Raw genomic sequence first — 25,790 nt, forward strand, 5'->3', positions numbered from 1 at the left:
TGCAATCCCTGATAGTTTTTTTAATGTGCGCACAGAGGAGGCATTAAAAAAGAAAAACCCAAATAAAAATCTCCCAAAATCATTAAAAAACCCCCTCCAAACTCTAATAACTTAAACTACCCAAATGGCAAAAAATAGTTTATCGTTGTCTGTAAGAAGCAGGTCAACCACTGAAACTTTTAAAATATTAATGGAAAAATGTAAGAATGGAAAAATACTAATGGACAAATGTAAATTGATAAGAGTAAAAGAGCTGTGAGCAAAGAAAGATGTTTTTGTTTTTAAATGTTGCTGTTCTTTCAGAGCTCAGATTATTCTGTTGTGGCCATTAAATTTGAAAATAATCACAAATTATAGTCTTCCAAGGTGATACCAGTCTTTTGGATGCTACTGTAAGACTTAAATCATCTTCTGCTGCAGCTTTAAGATTGACAAACAGATGATTCCAGAGCCCTGCCTTCCTATATGGGTGTTCTTTATTTCCTCTCAAACTGTGTCTGCAAGCTTGAAACCACAATTACTGTGAATGTGTGTGGGAATTGTGAAGAGAGACAAGTGCCTGGAACAAGAGCTTCCTGCTGGAGTAGGAGGGTGGTGGCACCAGAGTCGCATGAGCGGAAACACTTGTCCTCTGTTCAGTGGCACACAGGGCAAGGGAGAACCTGTCATCTGGACTTGTGGAGTAACACTTGCTTTGCCTAAAACCACACGCATGTGTTACCTTACTGCCAGTTGCAAGCTAAAATTTGCGGTGCTGGTTTAAATCCAAACCTACATTACCTCGGCAAATCATTTTTAGAGGAAGATGTGTCAAGACTGAAGATCTTGCTTAAAAGTGGGTGTGGGGCAAAGGTCTGAAAGATTGTCAGGTGGATTTAGCAAATAAGAAATCTGTTGAAGCTACTTTTTAGTAAGATATGATTGTGTTTGTGTTTGTTTCTGGAGTAAATAATTGCTGTATATTGTGGATTTCTAGAAACTTCTCTGTGAATGGTCATGTTAACTCACATAGTCTTAGTTCAGCAGTACTTGCTATAATGGCGTGCTGCTTAGACCATCAAAATGCTGCCTTGATTAGGAAGCAGAAATCAAAGAAAGAAAAAGCAAATATTCATAAGAAAGCAAATTCTTTATGTACTGCTTTTAGTACTTGGCTGTATACTGTGGAAGAACCATTCAGTGTGAAAAACGGACAAAACCTAGTCAAAAAACCCCCGATAAATAGGTGTCATTCAGGTGACAGTTTTGTTATCTGCAAAAGCTGGATCAAGCACATATGAATATTCACCTTTGTGTCTCTTCTCACACCTGATGAGCCTCTGCAGCGAACTGTCGGAGCTTATAGACACCCCTGTACTTCAACTACAGTTTATTTTGTTGAAGCAACTCCTGCTATGGGAATAAAATGACCGTGCTTGGCCACAGTGCTCCATTAACCCATTTATATGTATGACCTTATAGTATGCTGCAGAAGTCTTAGTAAAATCTTAGACTTGAAAGCTAAGAAGTGATGATGGTGAGACAAACATAGAGCATCTGTGGTAGTGGAAAGGAAAAGTGGCTAAGACTGATGAAGTGGAACAGCTGTTGACATGAAATAAACATCCTTTATCCATGTGTATGCACCCAGTATATAGCCAACCATGCCTACCACAGCACTAAGGCCTGTGTATCTCTTCAGGCTTTAGGTAACTGTCCCTAATTCCTTGAAAGTCAATGAACAGCACTATGCCAGATCAGCTTGGAAGTTTGCCCTGACCAATGTAGGGCAGGTCAGCTTCTTTTAAAGGGTCTGGGTAGCTGGGACTTAAACACCAGCAGTTACCCCATTTCTTCAGAAGTTCTTTGTGTTAAGAGTGATAAACATTCACCCTGCAGCTAACTTTAGTAAGACTAGCAGATCTTTGCTGAACCTGTAAATCTTCTAAAAAATTAACATTATAAGTAAAACTTCGAAATAAGCTGTGAGGCTTGAATTTAAATACCTGAATTGTTTTCATACTGACCAGCTGTATAATCACATTTGTGTATGTTTGGACATTCTGTTCAAAAATAGTTGATTTTTCTCTATAAAGAACTTTAAGTTTTCACTTTTTTTTCCTAGGAGTTTTACTGCTGAAGTCCCTTCAAGAAGTGTGGAGTTAGGGAAAGTTTTGTTTACAGTAAGCAGGAAGGGTACCATCGTGATGATTCAATGCCTTTGAATGTCTCAAAAGCCACAAGACTATAAACCACTCATTTAGAATATGCAAGAATTGGGCCAGTATCTGTTGTGCTTCCTGCAGTGTACCAAGTTGTACGATTTTTAAGAAATCCTATTAAAATACCAAATGAGATTTGAATCTCTTTACCCATATGGTGAATTGCAAAACTGGGGCATAGGACAAAAGGTCACTGTTTTATTTATTAGTGTTATAGAGCTTTCTTTGTTAATTATGCATTCATCCAGCTCTGACTATACATCCATCTAGTTTAATTAAGTCATTTAGAGTGCTTATCGCATATTTAGAACTTAAACTTTTTTGAATTATGTGATTAAGCATAATGGGGTTTTGACATAAAAAGACCATCATTAAATGCTATCTTCTGTATGCATGTCTTCCTTATCATGCTTGTAGTGCTCTGCAGAAGTTTTAAAATGTATTTCTGAGGATTTGAATATGCGGAATCTTCTTTTTTTTTGTTGAAATGTACATGTGCAGTGGGATCTTGTGTTTAGTTAATTGTTGCATTAGCCAGGGTTTGTTTTTTTTTATTTTGTTTGTTTCTTTTTTTCGACTCCCCTTTCTGTATTCCAAAGAGTTTATCACAGAATCCTAGAATGGTTTGGGTTGAAAGGAACCTTAAAGATCGTCTTGTTCCAAGCCCCCTGCCATTGGCAGGAACACTTTCTGCTAGACCAGGTTGCTCCAAGCCCCAACTAACCTAGCCTAGAACACTGCCAGGGTTGTGGCATCCACAGCTTCTCTGGGCAAACTATTCCAGTGCCTCACCACCCTCTCACCTTATATCTAATCTGAAGTTAGTCTCCGTTTGGAGCCATTCCCCCTTGTTCTGTCACTACGTGCCCTTGTGAGTAGTTTCTCTCTTGTGAGCTCTCTTCATGTACTGGAAAACCACAATTATCTACTGCATTTTCTTATTATGAGTCAACAAAACAACAGAATCTTCTACTAGGTTGTGATTTTAGTAGTGCATATACAGCATTTTAGTTGTGTGGATTTTGTGGTTTATGTGATGTATTAAAGCAATTCCTCTGCTTAAATAGAATTGAAAAACTTGCAATGCATTTTTTTTTAATTGCAGCATTTTAATTGCACTCGTTTACATACTTGTATGTTTAATTTTTCCCAGCCTCAAACACTAAGAACAAAGCCAGTACAACTTCTATCTCCTGCTAAGAAACTTCAACTCTGAAGAAAATAGAATGTCATCTCAGTGTTCATTGAACTTTTAACTAGGAAGAATTAAATAATCCTGATTATTACAGTTTAGATCTATGAAACAGTCTCTCTTCAGAGCTGTGATTTTGCTTTTTGATTTTGCTCTCAAAAAATAATCAAAGCTGCTTTATGTAGGAGTCTTAATTTATATTATTTTTCATGGTCTATGGGATTTTTAAAACTTTTTTTTAGAAATGTTGATTTTTTTTTTAATCCTACATCTAAGATGAAAAGATGAAATCTAAATTGTTCCTTGAGGGAAATGAGCTGGAGCTCCTTCGTATTAAAAGCTAAAAGAGGGCTCTTTGCAAATCTGGTGTTCACTTTCTGTTTGTTTTCTAAATGTCAAACTGCAAGACGAGTTTATTTAAATACTTTCTTAGTGTTACTTGTTGACACAGTTGTCTGAGTTCCCATCAGGGTGTCATTTGATCACTGTTAGGAAAGGTGTAAATTAGACAACAACAGCAACAAAAAACCAAAAAAAAAAAAAAAAAAAAAAAACAAACAAAAAAATTGAGACTCGAAAAGTTGGAACAGTATGGGTGGCCTATAAATACTTGTCATCCTTGTGTTCCACACTCTTGGGACTTGGCTGAAACATGCTTTCCATATTGATCTAGAGACTAGATTGAATTAAATTTATACAAGCCTTGTTGACTGCATTGCAGCATTGTCGTGGTGTAAAAACTATTGTAGCTCAGATCAGTGAGGTTTTCCCTGCCTTGCTTTTTTGGATTACCATGCATGTATGTACAGGTCAGTACAGACACACATCTGTCTAGATAGATAGATGGGTCCAGGATGTATGTGTATCCATTTATATACATGTATATAGATGCACTTACACTACAACCTATATTAGCACAGTAACTGGAATCCTGCTGCTTTTTTTATACTCCTGATGACTGCCAGTGCAGGTGGAGTTTTGCCTGCTCCATTTGTGCCAGACATCAACCCCCAAGATCCCACCAGCCCCACATGTGCTCTTGTGACTGACTTTAACTTCATCATGGGCTTTTTAAACAACCCTTGCCTCTCTGCCACTGCCCAGGTATCAGTTTCTGAAGTTTCCCTCCCTTTTATTTATGTGGAAGAGGAAAAGTATACTTGTGCCAATTATTTGGTGCACCTGTTGACCCGCCTTTGACTTGACTGGAGAAAGGGACACTTTTTTAGTCTTGCACCTCCTTTGATCTAGGGAAGCAACAGCATTGCTTGATTGTAGAAAATAACGTGTTTAGATGTGTAAAACAAGGCTGTATTGTCTCTTCCTGTTCTATCACAAAGTCTGCTTTTTCCTAGGAGATGGGGGAGAACTTTTCCTAGGGTGGGGATGGGGGAAGAGGTGAGGAGGAAGGGATCTCAAGAAACAAAAGTGCACAAAAGGAGAACAGAAAAGAAAAAGTGACACCTTTAAGGATGATAGTTTTATCTGAAGTGAGAGATGAGGAACAGTGTTTGGAAGAAAAAATGCTCTAAGGTTAGCTGAACTGGATTACTGGCCCACAATATAATGGGGGACATACTTGATAGCCATATACTCCTAAAAACAGCGGTAATTTTTATTTTATCAAGCAGAACTTGTATCTGGTTAAAATGTATCAAACATTATAGAAACTACAAGTATTGCTCTGAAGACTCAAAGTTGTATGAATATAATATTAATTATATGTTTTCTGTATGTTTTTGTTTACAGACCAGTCTTTCCATATGGGGATGGGGAAGTCTTGGCCTTGTGCTTTTTCTAGTAACTTTTGGACCCTTCGCTATATTTTACTTTGCATTTTATATCCTCTGCTTTGTGGGTGGGTAAGTATATTACTTAGTGTTTTGTTTAATTTGCTGTGAAAGTAAAATTTTAATGGGTGTATTAGCAAAGAGCTTGCTCTGAAAATATGAAGTGGCTTTATGTAATTAATATTTCCACATTTGAGCACCTCTTTATGAGCAAAATTTTTGTAATTGAAATCTCCATTTAGCTATTTTTAGTGGGTGTTAGAGGACAAATGCTCACATAAAAACTGGTAATTTCAGTTCATACTTTTTATTAGTGTCAGTTCTTTTCCCAGGCACTTCTAATACTTCAGTTTCCTTTTCTATCACAATCCCATTTTCCTGTCTAAAGCACTTGATTCATGGGAGTGCATGTTGCCTGGGTGTGTGAAAATAATGCCCCAGTTTGAACAAGTATATCCGTTCAGCAGTTGTAGACTCTTTGTACATTACCTTTATAGGCAGGAAGGGAACAAACGGATGAAGTTTGGCACCATTATTACATTGTATATTATGATGCTTGCCTTTTAACCATTAAAACATTTTTAATGGCAAGTCAAAATGTCTTAGTGGTACATTCTTTTTACCTTCTTATTTGATACCATACAGAATGTATGTATATTCCTGTGTATCTCATAAAAAATGTGATAGTGTTTAGTAGCGAGAATTAGAGCTGCTACGCTTTGGTTTCAGCCTGGTATTAGGCTTGGTATTTCATCTCTGAGAAATCAGAATAATCATTGTGTTAGAGAAGGGATTTAGAGTAAAACTAACTTGAAGTAAATGCTTTTGTCTTGTTAAGTTTTGATACAGGTATAGTTGGCATACTTTGCTGTTTGTCTGGGGCAAAAGTCAAAGTTTAGCCAAAGGGCAAGAGTGCGTCTGCTTGCTGTTTTGTCTTACCACTTCCTTAGTACTTGCAGTATGGAAAATAATGTGGGGTATAATAATTTCTTAAGATGTTATCCTTCATTCTTGTACAGTTTCAGTTGTTTGTTTGGCTTTTCAAAGCTAACAGTCAAAGCAGGGTCTCAGAGCATGTCTGAAGTCAGCTACAGTTTGGAACCATTAAACTGCATGTGGTGCCTGAGCTCATTCATTCTCAAGTCAACTCTCTTATCTCTTTGCTGTGGTTATTGTGCTGCTTTGCTTCATTTTTGTAGCTAGTCAGTAAACATTGATCTTGTTAAGGATAAATTCATCTAGTGGCAGTGTATCTGTTAGAGCAGAGTGTTTACTTACATATATAGATGTGGAGTCTCAGCCCTTGCAGTAGAATGTCATCACTTCATTTCTTTAACATATACATCTTGGCTATGGCTGTGATCTGGCCCCTTTTTACACTGTTAATCTTTTTCAGAGTGACACACTTACTTTAACATTCAGCACACAGAACTGTGAGTGCTAACTAGGCCAAAGGCGTTTATATCTAAATTACTCTTGCCTGCTTTTTTTTTTTTTTTTTTTAATTAATTCCCTTGAAGTTTCACAAAATGCTTGGTCATGCTTCTGTTAAAAACAATCAGAAATTGTTATGAAGTAACTTTTGCACTTATGATTAGCAATTATATGTCATAACATCATATATATAAATTTAGATAACAAAAACTTAGTTTTAGTTCATGATTATAGCAGTGTCCAAAAGATTTACTATGCCTTTCTCTGGAGCAAAATAACAATTTTGGACATGGAGTTTTGTGGTCGAATTTTTTTGTTGAACTTGGAGCTTTTATCCAATTTGTCACACATTTTTCTAGATCAGTTTTTATATTTTGTTCAAAAAAGAAGTGGCCTGTGTCAAAGTTTTCTGACTTCCACTAGCCAGAAGTCCAGCTTCTGTCCCCTTTGGCAGTTTTAGCAAAAGAAGATGCTGAGTCACAGCTGGTTGCATTCTTAGTATTGACCTAAGCATTTAAATAATATATCAGCAAGCTGTGCAGGAAGACAATAGTGATACCATATCTGTGTCAATGTAATCAATCTTTTTATACTGTTTAAATCCTATTATGTGCTAATTATTTCTTTTTGATTTGCACTCAACTCTGATTGCACAGATGGCTTGTAATAAATGTACTATTGTTTTTGGTGTATGTGGAAGAATACTGAAACCATTTGTGTATATGAATAAAAGTTCAAAATCACAATTTCTCTTTATTTCATTTTGTTTTGTTTCAAGACTGATTTATAAAATGTTAGCCTTTTTCCATTCAGTATCTGGTAACTCATTCACTTAGGGAACTGAGCTCAGAAGCAGGAGGCTAAAGATGAATACTATTTACTTAACCTGTGTAGAATATTACAGGGTGGTATTCTTTTTTCCTCTTCTTCAAGACTGGTGTAGACCCCTTTACCTGAGTGCTGAGCCTGTCTGTTGCCATCTGCCTTTCCTACTAAGAATGTTCCTTATCTTGTTCTCTTTCCTTCCCTCTTCAGCCCCAAGGAAGTGAACTGAAGATTATGTGAATTGTGGTTTTGCCAAATACAAAAATTGAAACTTCTTGGATCATCAATTGCTTTGCCATTTAAAATAATTTGCTCTCTCATCAAATCCCATAATTATTGATACTCAGTCATATCCATATGTATATGACTGCCTAGCTCCATTAAGGATTGTAACTGCTGACCAAATCAGGAATGGTTCTGTAGCTGCTTTTTGACTTTCACAGAGCATTCAACTGGGACTGTTACTTTTCAGACTTGAGGGGAAAGTGATAAATCTGTGGTCTTCATTTTTCTATCTTTATTCTGTTGTTAATCTGCCCTTGAAAAAGCTGGCTATCCGATAATCTTTGGAAGATTTTTTTTAAAACGAAGCAAAATACAATCTTTTCCTTTTTCTGCTCTATTCATTAGAGAAAACTAATATGGTTTCTCATTCATGTATTGAAAATCCTCTTGATGAATTAAATAAGCATTTACACTAGAAGAATCAGGTTAGCTAACAAATGCCCTGAATGGTCAGACTATGCATCTTTCTCTAATGCCTACAAGACTTTACATTAGAGAATAAAATGTGTTAGTTTCTGCCAGAGAAGAGGCTCCTAGCATTTCTAGCATAAAAATGAAAATACTTCAAGGCACCTAAGAAGATTAGCAATTTTTTAAACCATATTGGTACTATTCGTATTTTTGAATGAGTCATTAACTTTTAAAGTAGCAAAATATTTGAGAGAGAGCAAGGATGTAATCTGTAGGTAGTTATATCCAAGGCTTCAGTCCTTTTGAATAAAAGAAGAGAAGCAACTGGCTGATGGATGTGTTAAGTTAAAGTTGATTTTAGGCCAAACTTGAGGATACTGTTTTCTTTAAAAGACAACTGAGGTTTCTAATAGAAAACTCATAGATAGATAGAAAATCCAAACTTCAATAATTAAAAATGAACCAAAACATTAACAAAACTAATATTGATATTTTTCTAAGCAAGTTCTTCTCTGTGAACCCTGATCGGTGTTATGACTTTAAGGTTACAGGGAGCAGGAGGGCCGTTGAACCAGCTTTTATTTCTTGCTGTCATATGGCAGGTAAAGATGGCTGTAGTGGAATTAGAGTATTCAGTGAGCTCCTCTTATGCATTGTCAGGTTACTGAAAATAATTTGTGTGGCCTTTTTTTTTTTTTGTTTCTCTCTCTTTCATGGAATTAACCTCACAGCTTCTGAATTACTTGGCCTCTGAGGGACTTGAAAAGAATTTTTTTTTTTAATTTTGGGAATTAAAACCTTTAAATGGCATATTTTAGCTTGGATAGGATTTTTCTCTAATCTTATAAATGAGAGTGTCATATATCAACAGCTATCTATATTAAAAAAAATCTATTACTTCAGCACATTTCAAGCCTGGAATAGCTTTGTGAGTTCCTGTGGTCACAAATGCTGGTCAGCTGGCTTTTAAATTGAATGTTTTGAAATTTGTGTATAAAGCTATGTGTGTTTAGTCATCCCAAGGCTAATCTATTTTCTTTTTTTCTTTGCCTGATATTTCAAAGGCTGCATGCTCTGCTTACGCTAGAATTGGGACAGACACTAGGTTTTCATCTATTTCTTAGTAAAACCAGCTTGATGTTCATGTGTTTTTGTGCCCTAGTGTCATAAGCTATAAATAAATTCTTGCTGTTCTAGCAAGGGTAAGCACAATGTCTAAACATATGCAGCAGTTAGTTATGCTTGCTGCATCAGTTTATTCCTGGACTGTGATTTTGTGGCCTACACTACACTGGAGCAGCCTACACAGTTTATTTCTTAGTGTTGGAGACTCTTCATATAAATGGAGCCTAAACAACTTCTGTGTGCACCCCTCTTCCCTAGTGCTAATATTTGTGAGCACAGGCACACAGTAACATAGACAATACTATATAGATCTTCTGTGGGGTAAGAATATACCTAGACAGACAATGCAAGACTGGGAAACTTCATACTTATATTTTGAGCAGCATGTTACAATGTGAAAGAGCACAAGAGTAAACAATGAGGATTGTCATGTATTGTCATTTTATAACTTGCTGTTAAATATTTTCTAGAGGTGAGAAAATGTGGCTGTTGTTCTTTCTTTCTCCATTTTAGGGGTTTTGTGGTTACTCTTTTATTTGGAAAAAGCAATTCAGAAAAATACCTTGAGCAGTGTGAACATTCATTTCTCCCTTGTACGTCAGTTGGGATCCCTAAGGTAAGGAAAGTTTTCTGGTCTTAGTTTCTAGATCAGATTTTATAACTGGGTTAGGAATAATCAGTTTTAATGTAAGAATTGTGCCCATTTTTCAAGGTAAAAGAGCCTACTTTTATCTTTTGAGTCAGCTGCAATGTGTAAGTGAAATACAATATTTTTCCTGTATGAAATACAAGTTTTTTAATATGCTATAGGAAGTTTGATTAGTTGTTTCTTCATTGTGAGAGATTAGTATGGTATGACTGGCTACTATCATCTGTGAGGAAATTACTAAACCATTCCTTTCTAGGCTACTTGTGTGTCTTGGTTTGTTTTGAGGGGTAGCTCTTCCTTGCTTTTTTGTGCAAGATTGTCTCAACTATTTACATGTCTTCCATCACTGGATCTGTTGTTTCTCCAATTCTGATAGTGGTCAAAAAGTTGCCTGCCTAAGAAAATTACGAAGTCTAGATTTGCAGTATTTTGAGGATGTAGTGGTTATCTTTGGCTTTCTTCCAGACCAAGCAAAAATACTGGAAAGGCATAGATGAATACAGAGCAGCAGTGGAATCCACTTTTCAGCTCTTTTCTTTTCTGAATACCCAACAGACCCATCATTTTGGTTGATGGACCTAAGTTCAGGGTTCGTAACTGGATAAATCTGCATCTCTTTAGTACAGAAGAAGTTGTTAATAGCCAAGAGGTAGAATTTCTAGGAGTTCCTGGTTTTATGAACCAATGCATCTTTTTAGCTCAGAGGTTTTGATATATCTTGGCCTAACCCATTTGTACTCATTAGAATAAACATTTCAACCCAAAGATTGCTAATTATGTTAAATTTAATCTCACAGCTATTCTGACTGAAGCATCCTGTTCTTTCGTAGCTTCTTTCACTACTTCATGTTGTCTGTCAAAGGGAGTGAGTGTTCAGCATTATCAGTAGCACATAGAAATTTACCTTGTGACTCAGCAGTATGTTATCTAGTCGCAGAACTTTTTCTGTGACTGGTTCATATCTTGTTTGGTAAGTGGCCTTTTCACTTAAGTCTTTGAATATTTTAAAATAAATCTGAAAGTACACCCTAAACTGTAAAGTATGTTCACTGCTCCAGATGAAAAGTACAAAGGTTAAGGCTGAAAGAGGAAAAGTTAGCAGTCAGCTAATTTTTCTGTTCTGTTAATGAAAGCTCATTTTGGATGGCTAAAATTCTTGGTGCTTTATAGACTTTAGTTCTTCTGTTATACAGGTTATGGAGTGTTACTTTATGTCCTGTGTTTTGAGAGCAGATTTAGAGAAGTTTTTCTGTTTTTTAAATTTCCTCTACATGCTGAAACTTTTTAAAATGTTAATGTTACTTTTTTGGGTTCAGTATGTATGTATGCTCTGGTTGCTTTATAAAAGAATAAAACCTTGCCAAGTTTTTTGTGTAATCTTTACAAATTCAGTAGTTTGACGTCTGATTTGAGAGTGGACTATTGACACAGCACTTTCCTCAACTGACCTGTCTCGACTAATCTCTGGACTTAAGTTTTGTAATAGGATGGTATTAGTTTTTAACTGACTTATGAAATGCCATTTGAAGCCGTTCACCAAATAAAATCTGTTTGTCTTCTACAGTAGTGTTTTCTCTTTTGCCACTACATTAAAGTAGCATTTACAAGTGTAGGTGTGCTTTTCAGTAGCAGTGCAAGTAGAGATGAGTCCCAGCCAAAGTTGATGTTTCTAAGATGTCTATTTGTCTTTCACCCAAAAGCCAAAGAGTTTCTGTAGGCTGGATACAATATTGCCAAAGTATTGTAAGAAAACAGTGATAACAACTTACAAGCAGTAGTTGCTGAATAGTCTCTGAGTCTCTTTAAAAGTCAGTGTGTGATATCCTATGTTACAGATTTGAGGCAGATGTGTAAGTACCCTATGTCTTGTCCACTCATGAAACCCTGTAACTGCAGTTGAGGAAACAGTAGCACAGGCTAAATGAGGCATATTTTATATTTGGCAGTTACCTAACAGTTTCAAAAAGGACCTCAAAAATACCCGTTAGTGCAGTGAAACTAAAGTCTGAAATAACTCAGTGCAGTTAGATGCTTGTGGAGCCTGGATGTGTTTGTGCTGCACCTCACTTTGTAGAGTCAGTGTCTTGCATTCCTCCCAGGTGCTTCCTCCTTGCTTAAAATGAAGCAAGGAGATGTCAAATGTAATAACAACAAGTGATACCCATTTTGCCTAACCAATGATTTAATACTGGTAGAGGGCATCAGACTAATTGTGAATGTAGTGAAGGTCAAATGGGGCAGTTGTCATGTGAGTTGGGTCCTTCCTTTAAGCCTGTCTTGTACGTCAATGTCTGGAAGGCAGAAGTAAAACCAACAGTACTTTCCGAGTGAGACTGCAGTCAGCTGTTGTACCTATAATGGAATAAAAGCACATATTCTGAATTTTAGATGTCTTCAGATATAGCTTTGCATATCAAAAGCAGGTTAAATTATACTGCAGGCACATAAAGATTTCACTGGAGATAAAGAATATGAAAAAATGGTCTGACCTTGTAGTTGGCTCTGCTTTGAGCAGAAGGTTGGACAAGATGAATTCCTGAAATCCAGGTCAAAACCTAGATCCCATGAGCATATGAACATTCAAATTTTTACCAAGTAACCTTTCATATTCTCTGTATCCCTCTCTTTCTGCCTCCTGCTTTTTTTGCTGCTGTATTTTCTTCTGTTTTCCAAATGTGGTTTTATGCATTCAGTCCTTCAAAATTATTTTAACAGGTCTGTCTGGTAATTTGTACTATGCTGTGCTTAGTAAAAATATTTAATTATTCAGTTCCATATAATTTTGGTGTTTTTGACACAATCAACACAAAAATACTTTGCAAATTCATTAGTCTATAGGTGCACTATGCTGATTGTTTGAATGTGACCCAGTCTTATTTGTATTAAAGTAGCATTGAAGGTTCCCTTGTCTTGAAAGTTAAAAAATATGCAAAATTTTGCAACAAAGTATTTCTGTGTTGTGATACAGAGTTGCTTAAATAGGAAGATGATTTTTTTTTCTGACCTCAGGTATTTCACTAATGATTTGAATGAGTGAGATGCTTTGGGCGGGTCACATAGAATGAAAACCTTGGATATATTCCTTCATTTATGGTTTTGGCTGGTCTTATTTTTTTCCAATGTAGTCATGACTTTCTCTGTAGATCAAATAAATGACTGGCTTATTTGAACAATAGTGTAAGTTCTTGGGTTGTTATTTCTGTGAAAATGGAGGAGTTTATTGCCTATTTCATCAAAATTTAATAGAAGGGCATTGCATTAGTCCACTTGAGAGAAGCACTGATAGAGGGAGTTCTTTTTCAGTATGTTACTTGCCTAAAGTCAGCTCTGATGAGGTCATTCTTGGAGTTAACTGCCTTGAGTTGCAAATCTTTCTATAATTTCTTTCCCTCCTCATAAATTACTTTCCAAAGGTTCATCTGTTGATTTGCAATGGTACAAAAAAAAGTTTCTCTTCAGGCATATAGAATAAATTGAGATGGATAAAGAAACCAAAAACTCAGCTGAAAATTATCTGCCTGAGATAGCCCAGTCAAGTTCAGAAACAAGAGGGGAACTGGAGTCTTTCACAAAAACTACCTTATGCAGTTCTTGTGTCCCCCCCTTCCCTCCTTTTCCAATTTTTATTTCCTTCTGATTTAGTAATGTAGCAAACACTTGCTCCTTTGTAGTAAGCAGGAAGTAGGTTTTCAGGAGTTCCTCATCATTATGTACTGTATAGATAAAAACACAGAAAATACTGTTATCTAGAGAGATGGTGAATGCTGCATCCCTGGAAACATTCCAGGTCAGGTTGAACCGGGCTCTGAGCATACTGATGTAGTTCAAGATGTCGCTGCTCATTGCAGGGTTGAACTAGACCTTCCAACCCAAGTAATTCTGATTCTATGATTATATATTCTCTATAAATTATAATAATATAGAAAATATATAAAGTCATTACTGGAAGTATGCATATATATCATAAGCAGAAGAGCTGTTTTTTAATTAGAGCTAAACCCTGCAAAGTTACTTTTCCCAATCTCTTCCAAGTGCATAGAAGAAATGAAACGTGAAGCCAGACCTATTAAGATTGATAGAAGACTGACGGGTGCAAATATAATTGATGAGCCTTTGCAACAGGTAAGCTCTAACCATGACTATTTAACCGACTTTAAATTTTTTTTGGAAGTATTGACTGTGTAACACAGAAGTAGTGGAGTGACAAATAGAATTTCAAAATTTTACCAGATAGAAGAGTGATAAATGAAAAAACCATGGGAGATGGGCCAAGATATTAGGCAGTATTTGAGTATGTTTTTTGGTATATTTTATTTGCTCAGTGTAGTGGTGATAAAAACAATGTGTGCAAATCAGTCTGATAAAGAAGTTTCAGTGTGTGAATTTTATTGTTTCACTCCCAGTTTCACAATGGCAAAGGAGTATTGTTCACTCTGGTAACCTTTTAGGATAACTGCTATTGCATTATCAGGCACAAAAAACTGTTGAATATATTTTGTCCTTTTTCATTAGCTCTTTTTTTTTTCCTTTGCAATTTCAGGTAATCCAGTTTTCCCTGAGAGACTATGTGCAGTATTGGTATTACACACTAAGTGATGATGAATCCTTTCTTCTGGAAATTAGGCAGGCTCTTCAGTATGCACTTGTTCAGTTTTCTGCCAGGTAAGATTTGTTTTTATTCACATCAATATATTGTGGGTTATATGGTAGTACCTAAGTGATTAAGTTAATCTACTAGCATAGTTCAGTGCATTTTGCAGAAGGAACATATAAAAATTTAAGATTATAATGTAAGAAATACAGTCTTTTGCTGATCCTCTAGGGAAATAATGGAGATGATAGTGTTTGAATCACGATCTTTTGCAAAATGGCCATTTCAAGATTTAGATTAACGTCTAAAATCACTGAACTGCTTTTTTTTACAACTTAAGCATTAAGTTTGTGAACCATTACTTCTTTGTATTCAGGTTTTTTTCATGTAAGGAGTAGGGCCACTCCTGAGGTGAGTCTGAATTCAGTCCAAAAGTCTGAATTCAACATACGTGTCACCTCAGATGATTTTTAGAAGTGGTTTGGCCCTTCCATATGTAAGAACAACGAATATTTAAAAAAAATAGTAGTTCAGGGAATGAAATAGAATGTCACATATGCAAACATCTTTTTTAAAACAGGATTGATTGAGGACAAATGGATAGTTTGTTAATTACTCCTTGTTTCTACTTCTGTTCCCTGACTTCCTGCTACTTGATTAAGTAACTTGTCTAGGAAATTCACTAATGTAGTATGGCTGATTTCTCAGCCCAGGTACCACGTGCTGTTATATCCATATACTTGTTTATTAAGTTTTTATTTCAGGTATTCATCCCACTGTGCTTACATGCTTTCTCTGCAGAAGAGGTTCTGGGTCACTTAAATATAAGTAACTTCTTAGCAATTTTAAGGTGTTACCCCCTCCCTCTGTTGACTTAAAATGTCGGTTAGTGTGCTTTTCTGACAGTGAGGGTCAAAGATGGAGAGCTGCGTTTAATACTAGGAAAAATTAATTCTAATATAATAATTATAAATATAATAATATATAGTAATATATAATACAATATAGTAAAATATTGAAAATCCTAGGAAACAGTATTGAAATGGTGAAAACTATGCTAATAAACTGTTACAGCAAGCAAACTTAAGATTGCATGAAGTGGACCTGGCTACCCAGCTTCAGTGTTTTTGTCTGTTTGGCAGAGTTACTTCATTGTACAGTGTCGAGCACTGAGTTTGTGTCAAAGTAGGTCAGATTCTTGCGAGTTTATTTTTCTTTCCTACAGTACTATAGCTCTTCAAAAATAGGCACTGCTCCTGTACAGCGGTTGTGTTCTGCTGTAGAAAGCAAATCAATTTCACAGGCCTGCAGCAGTACTTCTTCTGCAGAAAAAATGATGTAGTGTATTTATAATGCCTGTAGTTGGATATAGCTGAGGCAGTTTAGGTTAGTACCATCACCTATACTTTCATACAGCCTGTCAGCTTCTGGGGAGAATGAATATAGTGGGAATTTTTTATTCCCTGAGAGCTGCAGCTTTGGGAGCCTGGTGTAAGGCTGCCACCCAGAGGTTTTGTGTGGTTCTGTCTTGTGTGGGTAGGGGATCTGGGGCTGTTTGATCGATGGCCCTTTGGGACATCTCTATTCTTATTTACACGTCTGCGTTTTGCAGTAGCCTTCCCTTTCTTTCAGAGTTCCTTATCTCTTTCTCTCTCCTTGAGAAAAGAAAGAGCAGGTAAGGGAACAAACAAAAGAAAAGGAAGTGTTGTAGAAGGATTCTTGCTATAACAAAGTGGGCATCTTGAGAGAGCTCAGGCAGTAAAATACTTAGTGCAGGGTAAGAGCTATTACTAGCATCAAGGTTCATTAAACCTATTATGCACAATCACATTTTTGGGTTGCCTAGTAAGGCACAGGTATCATAAAAATACCTCTATCCTTTTCACACCACTAAGGAATAGTTTTGTGTAAATCTAAGAGTGACTATTTTCGGATCTAAACCTATGTGTGTTGTTGGAAGAGTATGCTAAGTGCCCCATATAAGCTGTGGAATCAGTTGTTGGTAACATTAGATTGCATTTAGTTTCAAGTGTGTTTTCTGGCTGGTGCATATTCTGCAAATTCAGAAGAAAATTATGTGAACTGTTTATATCAGGACTTCTCCCAGATATTTGAGAATGTCACAAATCAGAACACCATTCTACATGCAAATGTTGACTTTCGACTAAATCAAACATAAATATTAATGTGGTGCAAGAGTGGTATTTTACAGTATTTGGTTTTTCAGTGGATAGGCAATTAGGAGACTGAATTTATTTCTTTGCTTTTCCATGTTTACTATCAGTGTGGTTCTTGTCAGGAGAGAAGGAGAAGTAGGAATTTATTATTTTTCTTCATGATAAATATCACAATAAAATAGTTAATTTCCATGGATCTCCTTTACTAATAGGTCAAAGGAAACAGACTGGCAGCCTTATTTCACTACAAGACTTGTTGATGACTTTGGCACTCATCTTCGAGTTTTCAGAAAAGCTCAGCAAAGGATAGCAGAGAAAGGCGATCAGATGAAAGGTAATGTGAAGTATTTTTTATTTGAGTCTGAGTAGGCTGGCATCTTATGTGTGTGAAATATAGTTAGCTTTATTTTATAACTCAAGTTCACTCTCAAGTTTCTAGTCTTGACAAAAACGTGCTTTTTTATTTTCTTTTGCATAGATCAAGCTGAGGAACTTGTAGATACATTCTTTGAGGTTGAAGTTGAAATGGAAAAAGAAGTCTGTCGTGATCTAGTCTGCACTTCTCCCAAAGATGAAGAAGGTCTCTCAATATTATCTTCTGAGTAAATATTTTAGTATGGGAGACAAATTAAAACATTAACAATTGTATTCATTTATGAAATGCATTAAAATCTTAGCATATGACTTCCAAAGTGTGCCTGTTTACCATACATGTAGATTTCATCTGGTTTGTACCTATTAATGCTATAACTAAAATGAAGCATGTGCCTATGTAAGTCTTCCTCCTTTTATTGGAAGAATTTTAAGATGAAAATATTTTTTTCTCGGTGGGAGGGGATGGTTTTGCAGATTCTTACTGCTTTTTGTTGTGCCTTTCTTATCACTGTTCTGTGTCCCTCCTGCAAAAAATACTATATTTTAAGGCTGAATGTTGAAGGAAGGGAAAAAAAGCTGTATATGTTAAGTAAGGAAAATGAATTAGAGTTAAGTTGTTGGGGTTTTTTTTAATCTTACGATTTGGCTTTTGTTGTCTTGGGTTTGAGGTAGATCTTTTTTGTCAGTGCTGCTTATATTCCATCTGAAAGGTGTTACTGTAATGCTTGGGATGTAAGAGATGTATGATTGTATGTTTGAACTCAGAATTAAGGATTTATCTATGGGATTTGGTGATATCAGGTAAGATGTGAAGTAACATAATAGGAAATTTTACTGAGGGATTTTTGTTTTCCTTCTCTAGGATTCCTAAGGGATCTGTGTGAGGTTTTACTGTATATATTGCTACCTCCTGGAGACTTCCAGAACAAGATCATGCGATACTTTGTCAGGGTAAGTACGGACTCTAAAAGCCATCTAAAAAAAATTTTAGATCTAAACGGTGGGTCTTATTTTCTAAAATTGATCTAATTTAATATTAGGGTATTTTAAAAGCAGTGGAGTCTTGATAAGCATTTAATAGCAGTGAACAGTTTGTCTGAAATGTTTTTGAAGGTTCTTTTAGCTCCATCATGACAAAAACATGAGAAAGTGGGTGTTGTTTTTCTCAAGGTTGTTTTTTCTTGAGAAGGTTTTTCTTATAATTTCTTGCAATTACAAATTGCATTTGTGGTTTTAATTGGAAGAGAATGTGGTAGTGCCTGTTAAGTGTTTTCTGTAATTACACTTCTGTGTTTTAAGCTCTACACAGTGATGTTTAAATTGTTGCAGTTGTACTAGCTTTATGAATAAATTTATAAAATGGTCTATTGTTCTTTTTTTTTTAGGAAATCCTCTCCCGAGGAATTCTTCTTCCATTAATAAACCAGCTCAGTGATCCTGATTATATTAATCAGTATGTCATATGGATGGTAAGATTTAAAATGTTTAAAATTATTTGTATTTCCAGAACATTTTCATATAAGACTTTTTCTTGTGTTCCCTATAATCACGATGGATAGGTGTCTGGTGTAAATATTACCAATGGATATCTTGGGAGAGATAGTGAACTTAGGGGTGCTATATTAAATTTTATGCAGACATATACACACAGAGTCTATATATCTGCACTCTTCATTTTGATTGTTCAGCAGAAGTTGCCTGACTGAGGACAAATGTATCACAAAATGTAAAATTCACTCCTCTGATTGTTCTGCTTGGCTGTTTGGGAAGTATGGCAGTAACTGAGGAGGTGTTTGCCCCTGCCTCTGTGTTTACGGTTTGGCCTTTCAAGCTTAAGAGGCCTCAAGAATGAAAACTAAGAAACATTTATTTTCTGCTAAGGAATTTCAGGGGAATTGTTTCAGGACTGTTTGTGTTAACTCCATTTAATTCAACTGAATGGGCAGAAACAATTTTTTTACTTTGATAACTCTCTAATGCACCTGTAAGAAAAGCCCCCAAACTTTTAAAAGTAGTATTATATAGTAAAGCTAACATAAACAGAATATTTATTCTTTAATTAACTTTACTGATTCTTTGCAAAGCAAGTTAAAACTTACTCTTATACATTATTATCCTTTATAGTTCATGAATCAAGTTTTTTTCCCCAACTTCTCTTTTTATTCATATATTTTAGTCTTATGGTGTATATTCAAATTCTATGCTGAAAACAGCCTTGCATTTCAAAGTCCTTGTTACATATGGAATAATGGAATGACTTCAGGTGTATGCGTACAATGTTTCCTTCACTGCAGCCTCCTCCAATTCATGTAAAAGTTTGTAGGCATTCTACAGGAACCTAGCTTTAATAAGAGAAAATTGAATTTTCAATTTTCAATTCCCCTTTCCTCCTATGTGTGTTCTTTATTTGTAACTTGGTCTTGTTCTTTATTTACTGAGCACTGCCCCTGGCTGCATCCAGAGATAGGATTCTGAATTTTTTATAAAGCTTTCTGTTATGATAGTGATGTCCCAAATAACTAATTTCTAAAATTGCTTTTTGAGATGAAGAAGCAAATGTGCTGGGCAAAAGATAAGGAAAAAAAATTAATACAAGTCTTATGAAATTGAGATTGTTGCAGAAATTAAGGTCAGAAGTAGAGATGACTGAAATAAATCCTGGTTCCTTTTGGAACCTTTGACATAAAGTCAGACTTGAATGAAAAGATCAGATTCTGGAAAAGAGAAGTTTAATTCCAGATTTCCAGGCATACTACAGTCCAGTACTAATTCAGTTGCAATAAAATACAAAGCTTCAATATAAAATTAGAAGTTAATTCAAACTTCACTCTTCTGCTGTGAAATTCACAAATTTACAAGGTGTTTTAAGTTCAACTATTGCCTGTATTATAACTTTTAAAAGCAGATTTCTAGGGAGATTTTTCCATTAACTTTGGTCAGTGGTACCCAGTCTTCATTTTTTTGCTTCGTGCAGCTCATGTCAATGCACTTCTTCAGTACAGACCAAGTGTTACATTTTCATATCAAAGTGAGCATTTATAAGAGATGTGGGTGTAGCTTCAGATGGTAAAGACAGCATTAGAACTCAACTCTCAGCACCTGTGTGCATGTGTTGTAAAGCTGCCAGCCTTTCCCTGATCTCCATGCTGCATTTACAGCACAGTTTCCAGTGATCTTGGCAGCACAGCAGGCTTCCTTCAATTGCACAATTTCCTTTGAGTCCCCAGAGCAGGTTCACTCTATGCCAGTACTGGTAAAATAGTATGTATTTAAATAGCTTAATAGTATTGGCCAGGGTATCTGAATTAGCGTTCCAGAGAGGAGTCATTTACTTTTTTTTCTCCCCTCAGTAGGTTATAATTACGTTGTAGAATGTTTTAATTCTTTTTGTAATTCTGTATCTTAAGAAGCAATTACTCCGGCATCTTGGTAAAGCTGAACCTTTTCAGTGGTCTCACCATTTTCTGCCTACTTAGCTAAGGAGATAATAGCAGGAGAAGGTGGATTGGATTTTGGAGATCTTCATTAAGGAGGTTGATGGACTTTCCATGTGTCTGTGTTGTACTTCTTGAAAACAGAAAGTGATGGTGTGAAATAGGTTTTGACTGTGCATGCTTTTTCTGTCTTAGTCAATGCAAAATTTCAGTACCAAAAGGAAGATTCAGAAATGTCAAAGAATCTTCAAAATGCCACTTTGCAGTGCTGTATCCAACTAATTCACTTGAAGTAAAATCACATCTTGTACTTTCAGCTGTTTTGCATTGCTTACACTGTAAAACTTTGTGTTTCAGATTCGTGATTCCAACTGTAACTATGAGGCCTTTATGAACATTATTAAATTAAGTGATAATATAGGAGAGTTGGAAGCAGTGAAAGATAAAGCAAGTGAAGAACTGCAATATCTTCGATCTCTAGATACAGCAGGAGATGGTTAGTGCTGCATTGTTTTGCAGAATATGAAATGCGTTTACCAGCGTGATCTCTGTAGAATATTGCAACAATTTAAAAATAAAAGCTCTGATGCAGCATAATATAAAGTACTTTATTTTAAAAAATTGCATAAGAAGTAATAAAACTTGAGTTTTCATTTTTATAAGTGTTTTGTTCATTGATGTGTATTTGATTCCTTTTTGTAAGTATAGAGAACCTGGCTAGCTAAGTGTATTTCTGTTAAATCTAAAGTACCTGACTGCTGGTTCTGAATTTCAGTAATATTTAAGGTATTAACAGTAGTCAGTTAACCATTAATTTGAAAAAAGAAGAGAAAAACATTCCTCCTTGTTCACTTTCATTAGCAAGGTATTTAAACTGAAAAAAAAAACCCCAAGACTTTATTAGTCATCTGCATTGCTTAACTGTTTCTGTTTTTGCTTTCAGATATCAACACTATAAAAAATCAAATAAACAGTTTATTATATGTTATTAAAGTATGTGATTCAAGAATTCAAAGGTTGCAGTCAGGAAAAGTAAGTGTTTTAAAAGTTTTTTTAGTTTCAAAGCGGTGAGGTTGCAAATGACTGACTAATTGTTTGTTTAGCTTGTTTTATAATTAAAGGTTGATGGAGTTGCTATGTTTGGCTTTACTTAGTTTCTTGACTCTCTTTATTTGGCCTAGATGTGGTTCCAAGATAATGGAATATTCTGCATGTATTGACTATTAAAATGATTAAGCATTCTCTAGCTGGACTTGAAGGCATTGCTGTAATAGCAAGAAATGTCATATAGGCAGAAGAAAATGTGACAGAGATGAATTTAAATTGTGGTGGCCTGCGGCCCGTCAAATGCTGAAATTTATTCTTGTTAATTAATTTTCTGCTACTGTCACTGTTGATGAGGTATTTGGGGTTAATTTGGCCTGTAGAGAATTACATTAACAGCAGTATTAAAATCCAGCTTATGTGGCAGAATAGGTGCAGCCCATTTTGAAAGCAAGTAATTAAGAAAACATGACCTTCTAATCTAGACCTTCATTTACTAGTGATCCTGAAAATAGCTAGTCATTGAGATGCTACTTTATTATATGTAATGTAATTTTTTTAACCTATATGCTCTGCGGTAAGTAGAAGTTTTAAAAGTTAATTAAAAAAAAAAAAAAGCCTATGAACACATTGAACTGTGTCTTACAGGAAATAGATACTGTGAAACTGGCAGCAAACTTTGGAAAACTTTGCACAGTCCCTCTGGACCATATTCTGGTAGACAATGTTGCACTACAGTTTTTTATGGGTAAGTGTCAATTTATCTGATCTGTTTTATCTTTAAAGACTGTACTAACTCACAAGAGTGTATACTTGAAATTGCTAAATGTCTGTACTTAGAATATCCATCAGTTTTGTTGGTGGTTATAGTCCTTTTAATGCAGTAGATGGAAACAGTCCAGGAAGTTCCTGGAGTGCGTGGGTGATACTTCCTGACAAAGTTGGTGAGGCAGCCAACCTAGAAAGGCACCTGTCTGAATCTGTTGTTTGCAAACAGGATGATAGGATAGTTGGAGGCTGTCTTGGGCATAAAACGAACACCCTCAGTCAGTTTGCAGATGACACTTACGTTGGGCAGGTGTGTTCATCTGTTGGAGGGCAGAGAGGCTCTCTAGAGGGAAGAAGGCTGGATTTATGGTCTGAGATCATTTGTATGAGATTCAATAAAGCCAAGTGTCATGTCCTGCACTCGTGTCAACCCCAGGCAATGCTGCAGAATGGGGGCAGAGTGGCTGGAAAACTGCCTGGCAGAAAAGCACCTGGGGGTGCTGATTGACAGCAGCTGAACATGAGCCAGGAGTGAGTCCAGGTGGCCAAGAAGGCCAGTGGCATCCTGGCTTGGATCAGCAATAGTGTGTATTAGGGCAGCGGGATTAGGGCAGTGATTTTTCCCCTGTTCTCAGCACTTGTGAGACCACACCTCAAATCCTGTGTTGAATTTTTGAGACCTTCACTGCAGGAAAGACACTGAGGTTCTGGAGCATGTCTAGAGAAGGGCAACGAAGCTGGGGAAGGCTCTGAAGCACAAATCTTAGGTGGAGTGGCCCACGGAATTGGAGTTGCTTAGGCTGGAGAAAAGGATGCTAAGGGGGAACCATACCACTCTCTACAACTTCCTGAAAGGAGGATGTAGTGAGGTGAGAACTGCTCTCTTCTCCCAGGCAGCTAGCAACAGGGTGAGCGGAAATTGCCTCAAGATGTGCCAGATGAGGTTTAGATTGGATATTAGGAAATATTTCTTCATCAGAAGGGTGAAGCATTGGCTTGTCAGGCTGCCCAGGGAAGTAGTTGAGTCACCATCCCTGGACATATTTAAAAGACATGTAGATGTGGTGCTTAGGAGCATGGTTTAGTGGTGGACTTGGAAGTGTTAGATTAGTAGTCTTTAACATCTTTTCCAATCAAAATGATCCTGTGGTTCTATAAACCTGTTTTTCAGAAATTCAGTTTGAACTTTTTCTCCATTTGTATCATGCTACATTCACAGGGTAATGATGGATTCACTTTTTACACGTGCATTTGAGGATTCAGTGCTTAGTTCCTAGACTTTGCTCTCAGTTTTTTTTACTGATTATCACCATAATGTATATGTGTATACATATATACACATAAATATCAACTATATGTGTATGTATGTATTTTTTAATTGACTCTATATGGCAAGTATTCCAGATGTATAACCAAATCCTAGTGTTGCATTTGTAGTCAACATCATAGAGAATTCCTATTCTAAGATGAACAGCAGTAACTAAGGTCATGTGGTGTGTGTTTTCTGTAGATTACATGCAGCAAACTGGTGGCCAAGCACATTTGTTTTTCTGGATGACAGTGGAAGGATACAGGGTTACAGCACAGCAACAGCTGGAGGTACTTCAAAGCCGGCAGAAAGATGGAAAACATCAGACTAATCAGACCAAGGGTCTATTAAGAGCAGCTGCATTTGGAGTTTATGAGCAATATTTATCAGAAAAGGTAGGAGTAACTTTATTCTGCAGTTTGGTGTTTGCACTGATACTTCTTTGATAGTTATGGCTAAGTTAATATGAAATGGTTGTTATGGAACACAAGTTGCTTACGTGTTGACATTTAAGCTATTGCTTGTGTATCTTCTCTCTCTCATGTCAAGCAGGCTCATATTGCCCCGACTGCCCTGTCAGATACACTGTGTTCCTCAGAAGCTGACTTTCTAGAATACTCAAACTAGAGACAATGAAGAGACAGAGTAAAAAAGCGTCTCTCTGCATATGGTGTCCTTTCCATTCCTTTTATTCTGCCCTCCACCATTGCCTGCCCTCTTAAGAAGTGTTATTAAAAAAATGGAACTATTTGTCCAGACTTGGATTAAGATTGGGTTATCAGAAATAGTTTCCTGTGTCTCTCTACAATTGTCTGTGTAAATTGCTCAGATATCACCACTGGGTATCTTTCAGTAGGCAGTAAGGATTCCTCTGTGGAAGAAGCCACTCATCAACTTGAATTGACAAAGCATCTTTGTTCTGAATTTGTGTGTGCATAAAAATCGCCTCTCACTCAGAAATGGGCAGTTGACAAACTGTTAGCCTTTCCTCAGATGTTTCAGGACTTCATCCTATTACTTTTTTATTGGCTTGTTCTTGATTTCTGAATCTAAATCTTTTTCATAAATAAATAAAAACTGTTTATAAGTCTGAGTAAATCTGATTTAGGTACTTCTTCAAAGTGTACATATAAATTGGTTTTGAGGCAATTCCTAGTGTTTAATAGTGAAACTTCCAAGTTTTAATACAAACTCTGAATTTAATTTTGGGGTGGAGGGGATCTGTCTCTTGTTGTATGTCCTAGGCAGCTACAGAGATATTTGTGAAGAAGAAATTTAGTTTACTTAGAGAGTTGCAGCATTGCATTGGATTTTATTTGTTAAAGTAGAACTTTCTTATTTTTATGCTGCAAAAGTTGATTTAGATCTCTATGACAGGCATCTCCAAGAGTTAATATTGATGACAACTTAGTAGCAAAACTTGCAGAAACACTGAACCATGAGGATCCAACACCCGAAATCTTTGATGACATTCAGAGAAAGGTATACTCTATTCATCCTTTATTTCATAAGAACTGTTAATGCTATAGAGTATAAAACATAATTACAGATGCTGAAAAAGAAGGAAGTCAAATATCTAAACCATAAAACCTGTGTTACCATCTTGCTGTTCTACAAAAATCACACTCTAAAATTGTCAACTTCTGCTTTGCCATTTGTTAGCCCATGGTTTTCAAAGGAGTAGACGGAAGGAGTAGGTGTCCCTCCTGTGTGAATCTAAATGTGAAGCACAGTTTAGAATTATCGTGTTTTTACTTGAGTTAATGCACTAATTTAAGAAAAATGTCATGAGTTGACTAAGACATACAGTTTTTGTTCAGTTTTATTTCTCTTTTTCAAAGGTGAATGTAATTCACCCATATTAAATCCTATAGCTGTTCCCAGAAATTAGTTTGACTGGTCCATTTCTGCAAAATTGCACAGTGAAGCACTCAGAAACAGCAAGTACTGAAGAAAAAAACAGTATATTTACTACCTGCATACATATACTTTGTCACTCAAGTCTAATATATGTATCTAAAAAGGAACAGTGAATGATTAATATTCTGGCAATAACTTACATACCCAGTCTGAATTGTTTTTATTTTACATTTACTTTGATGTTCTCATTGATGGTACAAATTAGTGATAGGAGCTGTAGAATTTAGAATCACACTCTTGTACTTGGGCCTCCAATTTAA

At 36.1% G+C, this 25,790-nt stretch overlaps 1 protein-coding gene across 6 annotated transcripts in view; it reads left to right on the forward strand.

Moving 5' to 3' along the window:
* Positions 1-25,790, forward strand: part of SNX13 (sorting nexin 13) — a 64,605-nt gene that overhangs the window by 15,942 nt on the left and 22,873 nt on the right. For 2 of the 6 annotated variants that reach the window (XM_066196293.1, XM_066196285.1), the window contains exons 2-14: positions 5,143-5,255; positions 9,777-9,879; positions 13,945-14,034; positions 14,453-14,574; positions 16,893-17,014; positions 17,159-17,260; positions 17,918-18,006; positions 18,441-18,524; positions 20,847-20,985; positions 21,433-21,521; positions 22,182-22,281; positions 23,812-24,005; positions 24,988-25,092. In XM_066196293.1, the coding sequence (XP_066052390.1) occupies positions 5,143-5,255; positions 9,777-9,879; positions 13,945-14,034; positions 14,453-14,574; positions 16,893-17,014; positions 17,159-17,260; positions 17,918-18,006; positions 18,441-18,524; positions 20,847-20,985; positions 21,433-21,521; positions 22,182-22,281; positions 23,812-24,005; positions 24,988-25,092 (1,452 nt within the window). Of the gene's footprint in view, positions 1-2,689; positions 5,256-9,776; positions 9,880-13,944; positions 14,035-14,452; positions 14,575-16,892; positions 17,015-17,158; positions 17,261-17,917; positions 18,007-18,440; positions 18,525-20,846; positions 20,986-21,432; positions 21,522-22,181; positions 22,282-23,811; positions 24,006-24,987; positions 25,093-25,790 lie in introns of those variants that run through there. The other 4 variants (XM_066196260.1, XM_066196268.1, XM_066196277.1 and 1 more) reach the window with 3 other exon arrangements.

This window comes from Chamaea fasciata, unplaced genomic scaffold, assembly GCF_029207755.1.
Source record: "Chamaea fasciata isolate MVZ Bird 193981 ecotype frontalis unplaced genomic scaffold, bChaFas1.0.hap1 SCAF_1, whole genome shotgun sequence".
NCBI classification, from domain to species: Eukaryota; Metazoa; Chordata; class Aves; order Passeriformes; family Sylviidae; genus Chamaea; species Chamaea fasciata.